General features: G+C 37.0%; 1 protein-coding gene across 5 annotated transcripts in view; it reads left to right on the top strand.

Moving 5' to 3' along the window:
• NOX4 (NADPH oxidase 4) overlaps positions 1-19855 on the top strand; it is a 190041-nt gene that overhangs the window by 152171 nt on the left and 18015 nt on the right. For 4 of the 5 annotated variants that reach the window (XM_055581577.1, XM_055581578.1, XM_055581576.1 and 1 more), the window contains 4 exons: positions 4288-4407; positions 5932-6040; positions 10099-10167; positions 11545-11645. In XM_055581577.1, coding sequence (XP_055437552.1) covers positions 4288-4407; positions 5932-6040; positions 10099-10167; positions 11545-11645 — 399 coding nt within the window. The remainder of the gene's footprint in view (positions 1-4287; positions 4408-5931; positions 6041-10098; positions 10168-11544; positions 11646-19855) is intronic. The other variant, XR_008714693.1, reaches the window with a different exon arrangement.

The following is a 19855-nucleotide window of genomic DNA, read 5'->3' as shown; positions in this document are numbered from 1 at the left end:
GCCTCCCCACCCCCATCCTCATCCCTTGCTGGAATTTCCATAATAATAGTTTTTTGTTTTTTTTTAACTTGTAAGTGCATGGCTATAAAACTTAAACACCCCTGAACAATTCCAAAATTCGACCCCAGATCACTTTTGCTGAGAAAAACAGACTCCTTTTCATATCCCTGCAAAGACTGGTGTCAACTGGGGAAAAAAAAAACAAAAATCGTACAACTAAGAGCTGGGAATTGACTTAATTCAGTACCTTAGTGAGGAAAGTAGCCCAGCAAAGAGCCTTTAAGGTAGCTTTGAGAAATGATTTCAAAGAGCTAGGGGTGGAGGCCAGCATACACGTGATTTTGATGAAGAGGTCGGTGTGATGGAGCACAGGCTGCTCACACAAAGCAGCTGGGTGGCAGTGGTCCGCCTCCGTTTCTCCCTGGACACAGGCAGGGTTAGTTCCAGAAAATGCTCACGTATGACCCATGACTGTCCCTGAAGCACCTCTTATTTCCAAGTGGAAAGTTGTATTTAGATCTGAGTTGCACAACCTAACAGGTTCTCTTTACAAACTAGATACGGCCCGTCTTTCTTCACTTTTTCATCTTCCTCACACCCTATCCCCCATCCCCACCCCAATATTCCATCTAGGAGGCATGAAACTTCAGACTGGTCATGGCCCCTTGTGGTCTCAAGTGCCTCATTTATTGAATGGAGATAATAATATTCTACTCACATCACAAAATGTTACAGGTATAGCATTATATGTGAAAAGTACAAAGCATTGAATGTTTGCAATATGGCTATATAACACGCTTCTAAAATTGTGCTGTATTTCATACTTGTGTATGTTTTTGTCTTAACCATTTCCCTCTTTATAACCTTCTTAAAGACCGAAGTTGTGATTACTCAGTTCCTAATCTCTTTCTGTTTTTTTTCCTTTTTTTTTAATTTCTTTTTTTGCTGCAGCAGATAGTACTGTGCCTTACTCAGAGTAAACCTTCCATTATTATATGTTGAATTACATAAGAGCACATTAATTTCCCCCCATTTACTTAATCTCCTTCAGATCAAATTCCTATGTGCATCTCTCATCTCATGCTGAACTTAGTTCATTTCTTGTGTTGATGCTGGACTCTCCAAGGGTTTGATGGTACTCTGGAGGCACTCGCTGATGCCATTAAATTAAAGCATGTCTGATATTTGTGGCCCTGTACAATTCTTAGTAGGCTTTTTCTGTGTCACATCTAATTGGTACTGGTTTGTTTTCTTTTTTTTTTTTGGATGAAGAAAATCAGAGTTAGGATAAGTAACTTGCCTGTGATCCCAATGCTAGTGAATGACTAGAACCCCACGTTCTTGTCTTCTTGCCCAAAGTTATTTCAGAATATCAGAGAGTAGTTATTTAGGGTGTGGGGAGGGTGTGTGTGTGGGCTGGAAAGCAGATAAATAGGAAAGAGGTAACTTCACAATTCCTTACTCTGTTCTTTGTTAGTCAAATAAAATGTCCTTTATTATACCTTTTAAGAAGTGTTGAGAATGAAAAATAATTTTTCTTTATCTTTCTAGGTTCTTGGCTGAAACCCCCCACAGTAATGAGAGAGATTAACAATATTAACAATAAAGATATTTATATCATTAGGCTGACTACACAAATTTGCTTTTTTAGACAACTACTATTTTTTAAGAAAGTTATTTTTACTAAGAAAGAAGCTTTAAAATGGCAATGTTTTATATATATATGTGGCTTTTTAAAGATAAAGGTATCTAGAACTAAGCAGTCAATAGAGGGTATGGCAATTTTACAGTCATCAAAGATAAGTGTTTAGGCCATTAAGTGAACACGTATTCGGGTACCAAGAAGGAGGGGAAAAGGGGACAGGGATAAAGAGATGCAACTTTCAACTGAGACAGCTTCCTTCAAGGAGCCTTCCAATTTTTTTGTTGTTTTGCATCTGCAGATACCTCTTTTTATTGTTACACTAAAATCCATTTATAGAAATTTTGCTTAACTGGTCTATGGGTCTTAGTTTTGTAGGTCTTAGTTACAAGGTTATACTTTCATCAAGGAACACAGCAGTTGTTTTACTGAAATTGAAATTGCTACCTGGACATTTCAGTAGAAAAAAAAAAAGGAGGGATGTAGTGATTGGTATTTTTTAAACTTTTTATTTTTTATTGGAGTATAGCTAATTAACAATCTTGTGATAGTTTCAGGTGGAGAGCAAAGGAACTCAGCCATGCATGTAGATGCATCTGCTCTCTCCCAAACCCTCCTCCCATCCAGGCTCCCACATAACACTGAGTGGAGTTCATTGTGCTGTACAGTAGGTCCTTGTTGGTTATCCATTTTAAATATAGCAGTGTGTACATGTTGTTTTCAAACTCCCTAACTATCCCTTCCTCCTGTTCTTCCCCCCTGGCAACCATAAGCTCATTCTTTAAGTCTGTTTTATAAATAAGTTCATTTGTATCATTTCTTTTTAGATTCCACATATAGGGATGTTATACAATATTTTTCCTTCTCTGTCTGACTTACTTCACTCAGTATGACAATCTCTAGGTCCATCTGCTGCTGCTGCTGCTGCTGCTGCTAAGTCGCTCCAGTCGTGTCTGACTCTGTGCGACCCCATAGATGGCAGCCCACCAGGCTCCTCCATCCCTAGGATTCTCCAGGCAAGAATACTGGAGTGGGTTGCCATTTCCTTCTCCAGTGCATGCATGCATGCTAAGTCGCTTCAGTCGGGTCCAACTCCATGCGACCCTATGGATAGCAGCCCACCAGGCTCCTCTGTCCACAGGATTCTCTAGGCAAGAATACCATGTTGCTGCAAATGGCATTCATTATTTTTAACGGCTGGGTAATATTCCATTGTATGTATGGACTATGTCTTCTTTATCCATTCCTCTGTCAGTGGACATTTAGATTGCTTCCATGTCTTGGCTACTGTAAACAGTGCTGCGGGTTTTCTAATTGCACTTCCATTTAAATCACATTAGGCTGAACATAGTCATGCAGCCAAAATTGATGCAAGTCAGTCTTGGATGTGTAATATTTTAGCTGAGCACTTTGCTTCCCTGAATAACATTAATGTTTTGTTACATTTTGCAATAACACCTAAATGACAATCAACAGATAAATGGATAAAGAAGATGTAGTATATATATATGTAATATTTTATATAATTACATATATACATATACAATGGACTGTTACTCAGCCATAAAAGAATGAAATCATGCCATTAACAGCAATGTGTATGGACCTAGAGACTATCATGCTAAAGCGAAATGAGAAAGACGAATATTATAGAATAATGCTTATATGTGGAATCTAAAAAAATGATACAAATGAACTTCTTTACAAAACAGAAATAGACTCATAGACAAAAAAAAAACAAAAAACTTATGATTACCAAAGATGGGGGAGGAGGTACAAATTAGGAATTTAGAATAATACATACACTCTACTGTATATAAAATAGATAACCAACAAGGACCTATACTATATAGCCCAGGGAACTCTAATCAGTATTCTGCAATAACCTATAAAGGGAAATAATCTGAAAAAGAATAGATATGTGTATATGTATAACTGAATCACTGCTATAAACACAAACACACTAACAGAGCATTGTAAATCAACTATATGTCAATGTAAAAAAATAAGAAAGAATGGAAGGATGAATATTGAGTGAGCAGTTAACAAGTTTCATTGTAGGTAAGCAGGATTTCATACACATGGAGATACACATGCACACACACACACACACACACACATATTTGAATATACAAAGTAATGAGAGATTCCTTTGAGATTGTTGTAGGCTCTATACTAATAAACCTAGCCAGAGCAAAAAGAGGAACAGGGTCAGCTTCTTTTCTGTTTACATGGTAAGGGTTTCAAGAAATATTTTTGCTACTGACTTTACCATGGAGAATAGCATTATTGAATTTAGACACAATAAAACAAGATATTTTAATTTAGTCCAGTATATAGTAATAAAATAAATCAAAGCTTTAACTAGTCCTTGGCTCACCATCATGGTCCTATCTACATTTCTGTTCACGTTAAGTAATATTTCCCTCAAAATAGGAATGCTTTGAAACCGATGTACTTGTTTTTATATTCGTAGTTCATAAACAACACTTCTTGTTCCTTTAGACTTATCGCTATGGAAAACAATGAAATGAGGCCTGGGCTATTACAAAGCTTAGACACTAGATTTAGCATACTTGCCACATATTATAGAAACTTAATTGAACTCATTTTCATTTTTTTTCCCTTGTCTGCCTTCTTCACAGGCTATATATTGATGGTCCCTTTGGAAGTCCATTTGAAGAATCACTGAACTATGAGGTTAGCCTCTGCGTGGCTGGAGGCATTGGAGTCACTCCGTTTGCGTCAATCCTCAACACTCTGCTGTACGTCATTTTGATCCATTATATTAGTCCACATAGAGACCTGTCTATTTCAGACATCTCTTTTAGTAAGAAGTAATTCCTTACATAATTCTTCTACTTGTTCAAAACACTCTTATTTACCGATTGATAAGGGGAGTAAATGAGTGCTTCTCAATATGTGGTCTATGGTTTTCAGCATGTTCTCTTGTAAAATAACATCCTTATCACAATGATGCCTTACTCTGTCCTTTTCTTCTATTAAAGTCATTCCACTGGCCCCTATTTCTCTGCTTTCTCATCAGGGGTAAGTGGCATTACTAATTCATTTAGTCAACAAATATTTTTGACCATTTATGTGCTATTGACCTTATAGTTACTGTTAACGTAGCAATGACTGAGTAGTGTCTCTGCCCTTGAAAAGTTTACTTTCAAATAGGGCAGGCAAAATACAAGCCAGTGAAACATTCACAAAGAACATCATTTCAGAAAATATTAGAAGTGTGGTGAAGAGAAGAAAGATTAATGGGATATAGAAATAAAGGGTCAGGGTTATTGTAGAGGTATCATCAGGAAATCGTCTCTGAGGATATGACAAATGAGCACATCATTCCTGGGTCTGTTACTCAGCAGATATGTAACAGACTGAAGAATAGAAATTTCAGAAGTAAGATTGCTTAAGCAGAAATATACTTATTCAGTTATTTTAGTTTTGGTTTACAAGCAAAAATTAATTGACAGGGATTCTCATGAAACCACAAACAAAATGTATTCCATTCACTTTTCAAGAAAACACAATTTTCATTAAAAGTCTGTTTTATGAAGTACAAAAAAAGATAATAATTTGAAGTGATGTGTTTGAATGATATTTTGATTTTAAAACCTTGATATAAATTTGGGACTTTTGGGAGATTCTTAAAAAAATAACTATATTCCAAGCCAGAAATTAGTTGTTTCTGAAAACATATTGCAAGTTATTTGGACACCTAAAGTTTAAACAAGGGAATAATATTTTGTTAACCTCAAGCTTAGTTCATAATTATAAGGAGGAATCCAGACTTGGAATTGTGAATTGCTGGAATGCATTACATAGTAGGTGGTTGTGAAATCTCTTTCTTTAATGATTATTAAGAAGGGGATAAACAACCAGCTTTCCGGAATGGTTTTGGCTCATTTTGCCTGGAACCCAGGGCAAGATGAGCATTGGCGCCCTTCTGAGTAATAGAATTAACAGAAAAATAAGAAAACTTTTTTCCTGAGATGCAGAGCTGATCCAAGAGTAGAGTTTATTGACTTCAAGTGGAAATGGGTAATATGCATATAGTATCCACAAACATGAACAGTTTAATTCATGGATTATATCTCTGACTTAGTATATTGCATTTTAAATTAATCTGAGAGTTAGAATAAGTCGTGTATCAGATACTAGAATGTAGATGACTGTTTTCTCTGTAGATTACTTACTAATGAGAAGCAAAATTTCAAGGATATAGGGATTCTTAATTCTTTTGCCATCATAATCAGTCCTGTGTTATTTCATTTTTAAAGGGATGACTGGAAACCATACAAGCTTAGAAGATTGTATTTTATTTGGGTATGCAGAGATATCCAGTCCTTCCGCTGGTTTGCAGACTTACTCTGTGTGTTGTATAACAAGGTAAAATTAGGTTTCTTTTTACTTTTGCAGTCTTTTAAATTTTAAAAGTAGAAATTTTATTTCAAATTATAAAAGTAATAGGTGCTCACTATAGAATAATATGCAGAGGAGTAAAAATATCCCTTAAGCTTAAAAAAAAAAACAGAGATAGAATCTTTTAATAATTTGGTGTACATCTTTTCAGATATTGGTATCTGTGAATTTGTATATCTAGGACATGTTTTAACATAGACTGTTTTAACATGGAAATGAATGCATATGGTTGGTAATACATGCATATTGAAAACATATTATGCAAATGTGAATGCAAATAGGATTGTGACTGAGGACAGATGGAAGAAAACATCTGCAGACAATTACTGTTACACTTTTCAGCCTTTATTCTCATAGTTTGTATCTCCAACTTCAATATTCCAAGTGGATCATCAGCCAACTTTTGGCCCAGTATACAGAATTTCAAAAAATCCCGAATTCTAAGCTGTATTCCTTCCAGAGATGAAAGCAGGCATTTTCATCTATCTTACCTGCAACTTTTACTTGTCTATTAATATATCTATTTTTTAAGTTATTCAGGTAATACATATATGCATCATTGCTACAGATTTTTGTAATCTACATGAAGCAACATCTCCTTCCAATCCACGTAACCAGATGTTACTCATGAGCATTCTGAAAATTCTATCATACTATTTGTATTGTTCTGCAAATTGCTTTTTTAAAGTGTATGTCTATCTAACCAGACACAAAAGGGCAAATATTGTGTGATTCCTTTTATATAAGGGACCTGGAGTAGTCTAATTCATAGACAGACAATAGAATGGTGGTTGCCAGAGGTTTCCCAGAGGGAAATGGGGTGTCACTGTTTAATGGATATAGAGTTTCAGTTTGGGAAGATGAAAAAATTATGGAAATGGATTGGTGATGATGGTTGCACAACCATATGAATATATTTAATGCTAATCAACTGTATACTTAAAAACAGCTAAAATGATCAATCTTATGCTATGTGTATTTTACCACAATTAAAAAAAAAGTGCAGATTCCTGGACTCACCAAGGGCCTGCTAAATCAGGAGAGAAAAAACAGAGAGATGAGAAGCCACTGAAAGGATTTGAGCAGACCGATATGATTGTAGGTCATCTTGAGAGGATATGTGAAAATACAATTCTCGGGGTACTGCAGCTTCCAGAGGAGCAGAAAATGAGTAATAAGTCAGGAAAGGAGATTAATCAGAGTGGCCAGTGAGGCGGTAGGAAACCAAGAGGTAGTAGTTCTGTACTTAAGGTTAAGAGAGGAGAAGCTTTCAAGAAGAGCATCATCACCACTTTCAAGTATGTGTTTTCTTTGGATTAACGTCTAAAACTGGACTTCCTGAGTTGGAGGCTGTGAGGACTTCAGGAATGAATTTAAATTTGTAATAGGTACTGACAAAATGTCCCCCAAAGATGCTAAAACAATTTACATTTCCACCAAAGGATATAAGAGAAATTTATTCCAAACGTTATATTACCAATCTTTTACATTTCTAGTCATTTCTTAAACAAGGGGATCTCACTGTATTTTTCCTTGAAACAAATGAGATTGAACCTCTCTTCCTCTGCTTATCAACCACTTGTATTTCTTGATGGAGTTCCCATCTCTACCTTTGCCTGTTTTTCTAGATTAAAATTTTCTTTCTTGAAAAGATATAGAACTTATAATTGGATCCAAGAGCACCTTTAAATAATAGATGCTTTATAGGGCAAGTAGCAGAGCAGGAAAGGAATAAAGGAAATAAAAAATATATAAATGGCTGGATATTCAAAGTAGTTGAATCTTAAAATTTATTCTCAAGTTTTTTGGTGGATATGTTTAATCCTTAGAAATCCATGGAATAAATAATATAAATGCTTAAAACTAGTGTAAACAATGGGGTGTTGATTATCTTCTACACACACCTCTGCACACCTGTTTTGATTTTTCACGTCAAGTGTGTGTGTTTTAGTAGATACTGTTTTTTGTCTATAATGAGGGATAAGCTAAAATGGAGACATTGATATTTAAAATGTGTTATTTAAATCTGCATTCTTCTCTCTGGAGCCTGTGGGCACCGAACACGTTATTGATGCAGCAGTTATTGGTGTGATCTCAGAGCAGCATCCCGGGAGACATTTAAGACAAAAATCAGTGCAAGTCATGTGTTTTGTGAGGGGCTGTCCATTACTGGCACTTGGAAATTCCTCCATTCCTTCACAGTTAAGATTTGTGCACCCTGATTCAATTCCTAAAGGGCTTTAAAATGACTTTAGTGTTTGGATATAACTTGAGGCATCTGTGGCATGGAATATAATTATTATATTTTAAGAATATTATGGGTTCTGAGAATCATCACTTATCACTTTCAAAGTAAAATAGGTTTTTATTGGGATTTTATAATTTAGCATTGCCACCTATCAGAGAATGTGTAGTTTTAGTTCTGGAGGAAACCTGTGAGATGAGGTCATTGTCCTAATGAGGAAACTGGGGCCTGTGTAAGTTGAGTACCTCTCTAGAAGTCTCAGGGTCAGACAGTTATGGCAATAGAAACACGTCTCTTAGTCACCTGCCAGGTGCCCTTACTACTGTAAAGGGTGCCAGAGGGGTTCTATAACCTCACTTAGTCACTCTGTATTTGCAAAATAACTTTTTTTCATTCCTAAAACTTTGAGTTTGAGTCCCAATATATCCCTTAAAAATCATTATTTTCACGCTCTATAGAAACAGTTGTTGTTGAGTTACTAAGTCACGTCCAGCTCTTTGCAACCCCATGGATGGTAGCACACCCATCTCCTCTGTCCTCCACTATTTCCTGGAGTTTGCTCAAATTCGTGTTGAGTCAGTGCTGACATCCAACCATCTCACCCTCTCTTGCCTTCTTCTCCTCTTGCCCTCAGTCTTTCCCAGCATCAGTGTCTTTTCCAATGAGTTGCCTCTTCACACAGGTGGCCAAAGTATTGGAGCTTCAGCAATAGTCTTTCCAATGAATAATAGCAACAGTACTTGGAATCAGTTGGTTCATTTGCTGCAATAAGGTCCAGCAAAACTGTACCACCTCCAGCAAGCCTACTGTGCATACTGATGCTCAGTAATAGTTTGGCTGCTGCAAAAGTGCTGGTCTCTTCTAGGCCTTTCCTCAGATTCTACACATCAGATACTCATCTCTGTTCTCCAGAATGTACCATGGTTGTTGTGTTCCTTCCTTCTCCGGATTTTGATTTCTTTTCCTTCTCTTTAGCATTTCTTTGTTTTAGGGAGGTGAAAGGAGGCCCTAAGAAGAATAATATTTTTTTAAATGTAGATTTCACAACTCAGGATTCAGCCAGAGCAAGGCCAGGGTCATGAGCAGATTCATTTTGCCTTCTGGATGAAAGAAGCAATCTTGGTCAAAACCCTTTTACCCACTTTGTTGAATTCACTTTTCTTTGGATATTTTTCTTGGTCCATTTATTTTTCAAGATATCAAAGTGTTTGAGAGCTTTCCCAGATGCTTTTATTTTGCCACATACACTCCTTGCCTCATACATTTTTATATAAGGGAAATCAGTGCTGCATAGGAAGGAAGTAGGAACGATTCCATTCCTACCTTATTTGTTTTCATTTGTTTTGGTTTCTGTGATGCCTAGAAGGCATTTTGTGTATCACTTTTGACATTTTTGTAAAGAAAATCATGTTCTATCTGACTGAGATCTTGAGTAAAATTTAGAGACTCAGTGAATAAAATAAGTAAGTGAGAGGATTTAAAGGAATATTACTATAGTATTTAGCATATTTGATTTTGTGTCTATGAAGATAGCAGAACTAATCCCATCCATTTCCTTCATCATAACTAATTAAATCTGTCAGGGACAGGTTATTGATGTTAGAATGCCATGTATGTGGTACACGTATATGTGTGTGTGTATACACATTTGCTCGTAGATGTTGGCTGTGGTAAGACCAGATACATCTTAACAGATTGCAGAATCACATATGTTAGGTTAGGAGAGAGTCTGTGAATACAGAACACAGTTTAATGTCTATTTACTTTTACGTCCTCTCAGTTTTGGCAAGAGAACAGACCTGATTATGTCAACATTCAGCTGTACCTCAGTCAGACAGATGGGATACAGGTATGTGACTGGATGTTATTGTAAATTAAACAAGTCTCTTGAGAACAGATGATTTACTGTAGGGGCTGTGCTGGAAGAAAATTTCTGCAGGTGGTTTGAAGAGACGTTTCCCAGAGGAAAGCCACTTTTGGAATGTATCCAGCAAACTCACAGCTCATCCTTGAAGTCAACCGTTTTCTGCCTTTCATCTGTCCTCACCTGGGACTGAAGTGGACCTTGGAGCTCATCTCTCTCCTTTTCACTGTCACCTCACCTAGAGATGAGAACACAAGTGAATAGTCTTGTGATTGTGTTCATCGAGGGGCGGTTTTATGTGGCAAGAGAAGATAAGGTCATACACAATTAAGCTTGTTTCTCTTAAAGGGAAACTAAAAAACGAAACATCCATCATGCATTATTTACTTCACTGCTGGACTCTGTATTGAGCATCTCATACACATTATCTCATGTGATTCCAACAGATTCAAGAGGTAAATGATATTGTGATCCCCATATCATAGATGAGGGAACACTATATAGACAACATTGAAGACATGTATAGCCGTATAAACCTGGGCATGAATGCTTTCACAAGTTTTATTGTTGTAGTTTCCATCATATATTTTCTGTAATTCTTTGAATGCAACATATGAATGCTTGTCTATTACTTCAAAACTAATTTACGCCTATTTTTTTAGTCAGATTTCTACCCTACTTGGTACGTAAAAACATTTTATTTTATACTGTCATGAAGCAAATCAGAAGCATTATGCCTCATGGTTTTGCAGTGATTAAGATATGAAGCATAAATTACATCTGGTTCTCAGTTTGTCTCTCTTGGGCTCGGACACTTTTCTTTCTCAATTGACTCTCTTTACCATCAATTCAGATCTAATACTCTTGTTAATTGCAAACAGCAGTCCATTAGAAGTTGTTTTTTGATAGATCCCAAATTTGCAGCTCTGCTGTATTAGACTGTCATGTTCAGGATCATTTCCCCAAATTTATGATGATAATTTGCAGTGTCTTACTCATATAATGAGCCAAATATGACAACTTTGCAGTACAAAAATGCTTCAACAAAGCTTATGTGTTGCGCCCCTTTGAGATGAGGCAATTAGAGTGCCTTCTTTAGTGCTGCAGTCGCTTCCTTCTGAAGTCAGGGAAAGTCAGTCATTTGTACCAATGGTTTTCAAGAAGATAATGGATTTTAAAGGGAAAGAGGGAGGAAATGGTGCTTCTAAATGATTATACTTAATAGGTTGCCATTTGACACTTACATTCTTTATGTCACAGCAATTTGGTAGGAAGCCACAGCACCAGGAAAGATGATGTTATAGAAATGAATTATTTGCCCAATTCTGTGTCATATAAAGCATAGTGCTTTCTTTTTGGCAGAAGATAATTGGAGAAAAATATCAAGCACTGAATTCAAGACTTTTTATTGGACGTCCGCGGTGGAAACTTCTGTTTGATGAAATAGCAAAATGTAACAGAGGGTAAGTACTTTCCTCAAAAATTTTGACATGTGGTTAATGATCAAATTAAAATATTAAAGATTACTTAGTAATCGGTTTGAAAATTACAGAGTCACTTAAATACTCAATTATCACTACTGAAGATGGAAGCAAAGCAAGAACCACCTCAAGTATCTGTAATGCCAGATAATTAAAATTTGGCTTAAAGACAGTCTATAAAGTATTTATGAACCAAACTGTCATACCTACTTTTAAATTTGCATAAATCCCATAGCACAAATTAGGTCGTCATTGGGAAAGTTTTTGTAAATCACATTAGCAAACAAGGGAGCTCTTCAAATAGTTTTGATGCATTTAAAAATTAGATTTTTGGTATATTTTTACCAGAATGAATACATTTTCAAAAAACTGTTAGTTTTTAAAACTCTTAGAGATTTTAATATTTCTCTAAATCAGAAATATTTCCAAACATTTTTTCTTGGAAGCCATAATTCTATAAAAAAATCTTAGAGTTACGGGCTATATGTTTATGATCTGAAGAGATTACAGTTGAAAGAAAGCATTCATTTTTGGGTACAGACTAGGGAGCCTGTTTGGTAATCTATAAAATTGCCATCAGATCAGATAGGTCACTCAGTCGTGTCCGACTCTTTGCTACCCCATGAATCGCAGCACGCCAGGCCTCCCTGTCCATCACCAACACCCGGAGTTCACTCAGACTTACGTCCATCGAGTCAGTGATGCCATCCAGCCATCTCATGCTCTGTCGTCCCCTTCTCCTCTTGCCCCCAATCCCTCCCAGCATCAGAGTCTTTTCCAATGAGTCAACTCTTCGCATGAGGTGGCCAAAGTACTGGAGTTTCAGCATTAGCATCATTCCTTCCAAAGAAATCCCAGGGCTGATCTCCTTCAGAATGGACTGGTTGGATCTCCTTGCAGTCCGAGAGACTCTCAAGAGTCTTCTCCAACACCACAGTTCAAAAGCATCAATTCTTCAGCGCTCAGCCTTCTTCACAGTCCAACTCTCACATCCATACATGACCACAAGAAAAACCATAGCCTTGACTAGATGGACCTTAGTTGGCAAAGTAATGTCTCTGCTTTTGAATATGCTATCTAGGTTGGTCATAACTTTCCTTCCAAGGAGTAAGAGTCTTTTAATTTCATGGCTGCAGTCACCATCTGCAGTGATTTTGGAGCCCCTGAAAATAAAGTCTGACACTGTTTCCACTGTTTCCCCATCTATTTCCCATGAAGTGATGGGACAGGATGCCATGATCTTCGTTTTCTGAATGTTGAGCTTTAAGCCAACTTTTCACTCTCCACTTTCACTTTCATCAAGAGGCTTTTCAGTTCCTCTTCACTTTCTGCCATAAGGGTGGTGTCATCTGCATATCTGAGGTTATGGATATTTCTCCCGGCAATCTTGATTCCAGCTTGTGTTTCTTCCAGTCCAGCGTTTCTCATGATGTACAGGGCAATGATCTATACAAATTCTAAAAGCATTTTGAAAACCATATACACATTCACACATTTTAAAGTTGGCATTGAAAAAGTTTTATCAGAACTTTAAACAGTTCCAAAGGCTGCAATTTCTAACATATTGCAGATATTGATATTTTAAAATTAATATAACTTTTAACATATCTGCTGGAATCTAAATATCATAGTTTCTCGATACCAACCTCATATTTGTGCCTTTTGTAACTTTCATGGTCAGTTAGAAATTTTATATCACTCTTTTGTCTACTGGAACTAAAACTTCTATCCTGTCTAACCTGCAGAATTTTACCAAATTCAGTGTAATTTTGCACTTTAATGAATCATACTTTTGCTGGTAAGCTAAACATACTTATGCAATAAGAATGTATATAAATTGAAGATTTAATTTTTAAAATTTCCTGTGACTCTAAGGAATCAGTGATCATTTTTTTACAATTATTAATATATAGTTGATTAATTCATAATTTTAAAGGTATATTTGATAAATATAAAAGGATATTTGATTTTAATTGAATGAGGCAGCCTGTCAGATGACAAGTTTTTTTTTTTAAACTGCAGTTTATAAATTTATGGATGAATATAATGTACTGAAATAATCTCTGATTTGTCATGGTGTTTTGGCAACACCTTCAGAGACTTTGTTTTAGGAATCATGGTTTGAAACCCCTTAAGCAAAATCTAAAAAGAAAAATAGTGACCCGTGTAATTCAGACTGCATCCATGTTTGAAAGCACTTCTGCATTTCCTTCCCTTTGTAAAATAACTGTGGGTTAAAGATGAAAGCAAAGATGGGCTTGATAAAGGACAGAAATGGTATGGACCTAAGAGAAGCAGAAGATAGTAAGAAGAGGTGTCAAGAATACACAGAAGAACTGTACAAAAAAGATCTTCATGACCCAGATAATCACGATGGTGTGATCCCTGACCTAGAGCCAGACATCCTGGAATGTGAAGTCAAGTGGGCCTTAGAAAGCATCACTACGAACAAAGCTAGTGGACGTTGATGAAATTCCAGTTGAGCTATTTCAAATCCTGAAAGATGATGCTGTGAAAGTGCTGCACTCAACATGCCAGCAAATTTGGAAAACTCAGCAGTGACCACAGGACTGGAAAAGGTCAGTTTTCATTCCAATCCCAAAGAAAGGCAATGCCAAAGAATGCTCAAACTACCACACAATTGCACTCGTCTCACACACTAGTAAAGTAATGCTCAAAATTCTCCTAGCCAGGCTCCAGCAATATGTGAACCGTGAACTTCCAAATGTTCAAGCTGGTTTTAGAAAAGGCAGAGGAACCAGAGAAAAAATGGCCAACATCCGCTGGATCATTGAAAAAGCAAGAGAGTTCCAGAAAAACATCTCTTTCTGCTTTTGACTATGCCAAAGCCTTTGACTGTGTGGATCACAATAAACTGTGGAAAATTCTGAAAGAGATGGGAATACCAGACCACCTGATCTGCCTCTTGAGAAATCTGTATGCAGGTCAGGAAGCAACAGTTAGAACTGGACATGGAATAACAGACTGGTTCCAAATAGGAACAGGAGTACGTCAAGGCTGTATATTATCACCCTGTTTATTTAACTTATATGCAGAGTACATCATGAGAAACGCTGGGCTGGAGGAAGCACAAGCTGGAATCAAGATTGCTGGGAGAAATATCAATAACCTCAGATACGGAGATGACACCACCCTTATGGCAGAAAGTGAAGAGGAACTGAAAAGCCTCTTGATGAAAGTGAAAGTGGAGAGTGAAAAAGTTGGCTTAAAGCTCAACATTCAGAAAACGAAGATTATGGCATCTGGTCCCATCACTTTATGGGAAATAGATGGGGAAACAGTGTCAGACTTTATTTTGGGGGGCTCCAAAATCACTGCAGATGGTGACTGCAAGCCATGAAATTAAAAGACGTTTACTCCTTGGAAGGAAAGTTATGACCAACCTAGATAGCATATTCAAAAGCAGAGACATTACTTTGCCAACTAAGGTCCGTCTAGTCAAGGCAATGGTTTTTCCAGTGATCATGTATGGATGTGAGAGTTGGACTGTGAAGAAGGCTGAGCGCTGAAGAATTGATGCTTTTGAACTGTGGTGTTGGAGAAGACTCTTGAGAGTCCCTTGGACTGCAAGGAGATCCAACCAATCCATTCTGAAGGAGATCAGCCCTGGGATTTCTTTGGAAGGAATGATGCTAATGCTGAAACTCCAGTACTTTGGCCACCTCATGCGAAGAGTTGACTCATTGGAAAAGACTCTGATGCTGGGAGGGATTGGGGGCAAGAGGAGAAGGGGACGACAGAGGATGAGATGGCTGGATGGCATCACTGACTCGATGGACGTAAGTCTGAGTGAACTCCGGGTGTTGGTGATGGACAGGGAGGCCTGGCGTGCTGTGATTCATGGGGTCACAAAGAGTCAGATAATGACTGAGCGACTGAACTGAACTGAACTGAAAGATGAAAGCATTTTTTAGAAAGCAGAGGTCCTGTGTAATACACAGGGTTCTAGTTAAAGGTGAAGTATCAGATAAAGAAAAAAGTCAACTCATTTTGTTAATATTCTTTCCATTCTTTCTTCAAAATCACCCACCTTAGATGAGATAATCTTCTCATACTCACCTGAGTCTTCCCATGCACCACAGACTCCTTCCCTAATGACATTTCAGTTCAGTTCACTTTAATTGCTTAGTCCTGTCCAACTCTTTGTGGCCTAGTGGACTGTAGCATACCAAGCTTCCCTGTCCATCACCAACTCCCGGAGATTGCTCAAATTCATGTCTATTGAGTTGGCGATGCCATCCAACCATCTCATTCTCTGTCATCCCCTTCTCCTCTTGCCTTCAATCTTTCCCAGCATCAGGGTCTTTTCTAATGAGTCAGCTCTTCGCATCAGGTGGCCAAAGTATTGGAGTTTCAGCTTCAGCATCAATCCTTCCAATGAATATTCAGGACTGATTTCCTTTACAGTTGATTGCTTTGATCTCCTTGCTGTCCAAGGGACTCTCAAGAGTCTTCTTCAACACCACAGTTGAAAAGCAGCAATTCTTCGGTGCTCAGCTTTCTTTATGGTCCAACTCTCACATCCATACATGACTACTGGAAAAACCATAGCTTTGATTAGACGGGCCTTGTCAGCAAAGTGTTGTCTCTGCTTTTTAATATTCTGTCTAGGTTGGTCATAGTTTTGCCTTCAAGGAGCAAGCGTCTTTTAATTTCATGGCTGCAGTCACCATCTGCAGTGATTTTGGAGCCCAAGAAAATAAAGTCTGTCACTGTTTCCATTGTTTCCCCATCTATTTGCCATGAAGAGATGGGACTAGATGCCGTGATCTTTGTTTTTTAGAATGTTGAGTTTTAAGCCAGGTCTTTCACTCTCTTCTTTCACTTTAATCCAGATGCTTTTTAGGTCCTCTTTGCTTTCTGCCATAAGGTTGGTGTCATCTGCATATCTGAGGTTATTGATATTTCCCCCAGCAATCTTGATTCCAGCTCATGCTTCATCCAGCCCGGCATTTCAGAAGATGTACTCTGCACTCCAGTACTCTTGCCTAGAAAATCCCATGGACGGAGGAACCTGCTAGGCTGCAGTCCATGGGGTCGCAAAGAGTCGGACATGACTGAATGGCTTCACTTTCACTTTTCACTTTCCACTTTCATGCATTGTAAAAAGGAAATGGCAACCCACTCCAGTATTCTCGCCTAGAGAATCCCAGGGATGGGGAAGCCTGGCAGGCTGCCATCTATGGGGTCGCACAGAGTCGGACACAACTGAAGTGACTTAGCAGCAGCAGCACTCTGCCTGTAAGTTAAATAAGCAGGGTGACAATATACAGCCTTAATGTACACCTTCAGACAAGCATTCTTTTATTTTCATAGTCTAGTGCTGAAAACCTGGATAGTTTGTTTCCTTGTTTTGCTCGTTCAGCTCAATTCTAAAACCAAACCCCAAAACAGTAGAGGGTGATTTGCAAGAAATTACACTGGGATTTTTGGTTTCTTTGGTTAGTTCTGCAGAGTTCTGCTTTGTTATGCTATTCATATTGCAAGGGATTTTGTATGTTTGTTCCTTTGTTTGTTCATTTTCATAAAAAAAACAAAGCTGGTTTGAGAAGAGCAAGTGTGTACCACGTACTGTTGATGCAACGGTATTAATGCAACACTTTCACTTTGTGTTTTTGCTTGGGACAGGCACTTAAAATGTATTATTTTTTGAAAGGTTTTTGTGTAGCATTACTAGGACAAGAATGGATCAACATCTTAAGGGCTCATTAACTGGAAAAAGGCACTATTTAAATAGAAGTCTGCATTTTAGATGTAAAATTTTGGTTTACTTCATTGACATAAATTCCTGAGAGAGTATAAAGAAGTAAAAATAGAGAAGAGAGAAATATAAATTTGCACAAATGTTTGAGAGTGGTCTCTACCTTGTATGTCTTTCTAAAAATAAGTTATTACACCTGAGATTCAGTTTCCTATTGTTTATAATAAAAATGTATGTCATATCTTAACTTAGTTGCATGTACACATCATGCAAAGGGGGAGATAAATAATTAACTTTATGTGAGTTTTGAAGTAGAGAAAACTCTTCTGTGATTGGATGAAATGTCTGAGACGTATCTATATTTTACTACTTAATGATATTTTGAAATAAAACAAATTAAGTGTACCTAGGTTTGGTCTGTGACATTTGCTCCTGTGTTCCTGAGTCATGTCACTCAAACTTCCTGAATCTGTAATACAAGGAGTGAATAATCTCTCAGTTCAGTCAGTTCAGTAGGAGTAAATAAACTTTCATTATATGAGATCATATGATTTAATAATGCATGGAAAACAAGTGTTGGTATGATAGGAAAATATTCACAAATATGTTGAACATTTATGGAACTAGTTGCCAACATCTGTCCCCAAACAACATTGTCTGCTGATAACTAAGTTTGTCTCTACCCATCTCTACAAAATTTTTGTAGGTAAATCTCTAGATGGTTGTTGGATTGCAGTAACCTAGTGAAAATTTGTGCAAATGAATTATAAAGATAAATTGTAGATCTTGAAAAGGTGTACGACGTCATTGTTAGTGAAAGTGACATGGGGAAACCCTTCAAATAACACAAAGATCTCCTAGAGTTATACTGCTTAACAACTGGATGACAAGATTTTTTTTAAAAAATCATATATGGTGCTTTAAGAATAATGTTTCTGTTGTGAAGTATTTAAGATAAGCCTTTAGGAAATCTGCAAAATTTGAAAATCTAAATCTACATTTGCCTATGAAAGCCAAGAAAGCAAATGGTATCTTCTCGTCATAATGCAGTGTTGGCAGAGACTATATACAAATTGTATACAAACAGAGACTGTCTCAAAAATGAGACAAAATGTTTCATTCCCCTTTCATCTTAATGACAACTATACTATTACTGTTTTTTTGGTGATTATATTTTTCCAGTAGTACAGTTTTATTCATTTTAAGTAATCCATTGTGTCTAGCCCTGGTTTTAATAGTAACCTACATTTTATCAAGTATAAGAATTTATTTTCATACTTTTTTTTTATTATTTTCTTTCTTCTGCTCCTTTGGGTTTAATTAGCTCTTCTTTTACTAGTCACTTTAAGATGGAACCATAGCTCACTGATTTTAGATCTTTGTCTTTTTATAATAAAAATGTTTAGTACTATGAATTTCCCTCTAAACACCACTTTAGCTACATACCAAAATTTTAATGTGTTTTATTTTTATCTTTACATACATCAAAATGTTTCTAAGTTTTTCATGTGGTTTCCTTCTGTCCCACTGGTTATTTATTTGTTTTTGAAATCTGCATTTGTTTGTTTATTTTCGGCGGTGTGTGGGCTTTTCTCCAGTAGTCGTGTGTGGGTTTCTCTTTGTGGTGGCTTCTCTTGTTGCAAACATGGGCTGTAGCGTGCTGAGGCTTCGGTCATTTCAACATGTAAGCTCAGTAGTTCTGGCTCTGGATTAAAATATTGTTCATTTGTCAGCTTTACTGAGAAATAATTGACATACAGTTGTGTACAGTATAACAGTTGGATATCTATCTGTTGCAAAATGACTACCAAAATAAAGTTAGTTAACATATCACCTCACATAATTACAAAGTTTATGTGGGGAGAACTTTTAAGATCTACTATAGTGTTACTAACTATAGTCACCATGCTGTCCCTTACATCTAGAACTTACTCCTCTTACAGCGATAAGTTTGTAACCCTTTGTCCGTCTTCACTCACCCTCGACCTCCCCCACCTGCCTCTGGCAACCTCCGACCTGCTTTCTGTCAGTTTGGGGTTTTTAGATTCCACAGATGAGTGAGATCATACAGTATTTGTCTTTCTTTGTCTGATTTATTTTACTCATCATGATGCCCTCACGTTTCATCCATGCTTTTGCAAATAGTAAGATTTTCTTATTTTTTATAGCTGAATTTTATTTCGGTGTGTGTGTGTATCACATCACATCACAGTTTTCTTTGCCCATTCATCCATCTGTGGACACTAAGGTTGTCTCCGTGTCTTGACTGTTCTAGATAATACTGCCATAAACATAGGGATGCAGGTAATACTTAATACAAGTGATTTCCTTTTCTATGAATACATGCACAGTAGAGGGATTGTTGTATCATATGACAGTTTTATTTTTAATTTTTTTTGAGAAACTGCCAAACGATTTTCCATATGGGTTATATCAATTTACATTCTCAGAAGTGTACAAAGATTTCCTT

This window comes from Bubalus kerabau, chromosome 5 (genome assembly GCF_029407905.1).
Source record: "Bubalus kerabau isolate K-KA32 ecotype Philippines breed swamp buffalo chromosome 5, PCC_UOA_SB_1v2, whole genome shotgun sequence".
Lineage (NCBI taxonomy): Eukaryota > Metazoa > Chordata > Mammalia > Artiodactyla > Bovidae > Bubalus > Bubalus kerabau.
Note: the sequence above shows the minus strand (reverse complement) of the source record. Positions and strands in the feature narration are given on the sequence as shown.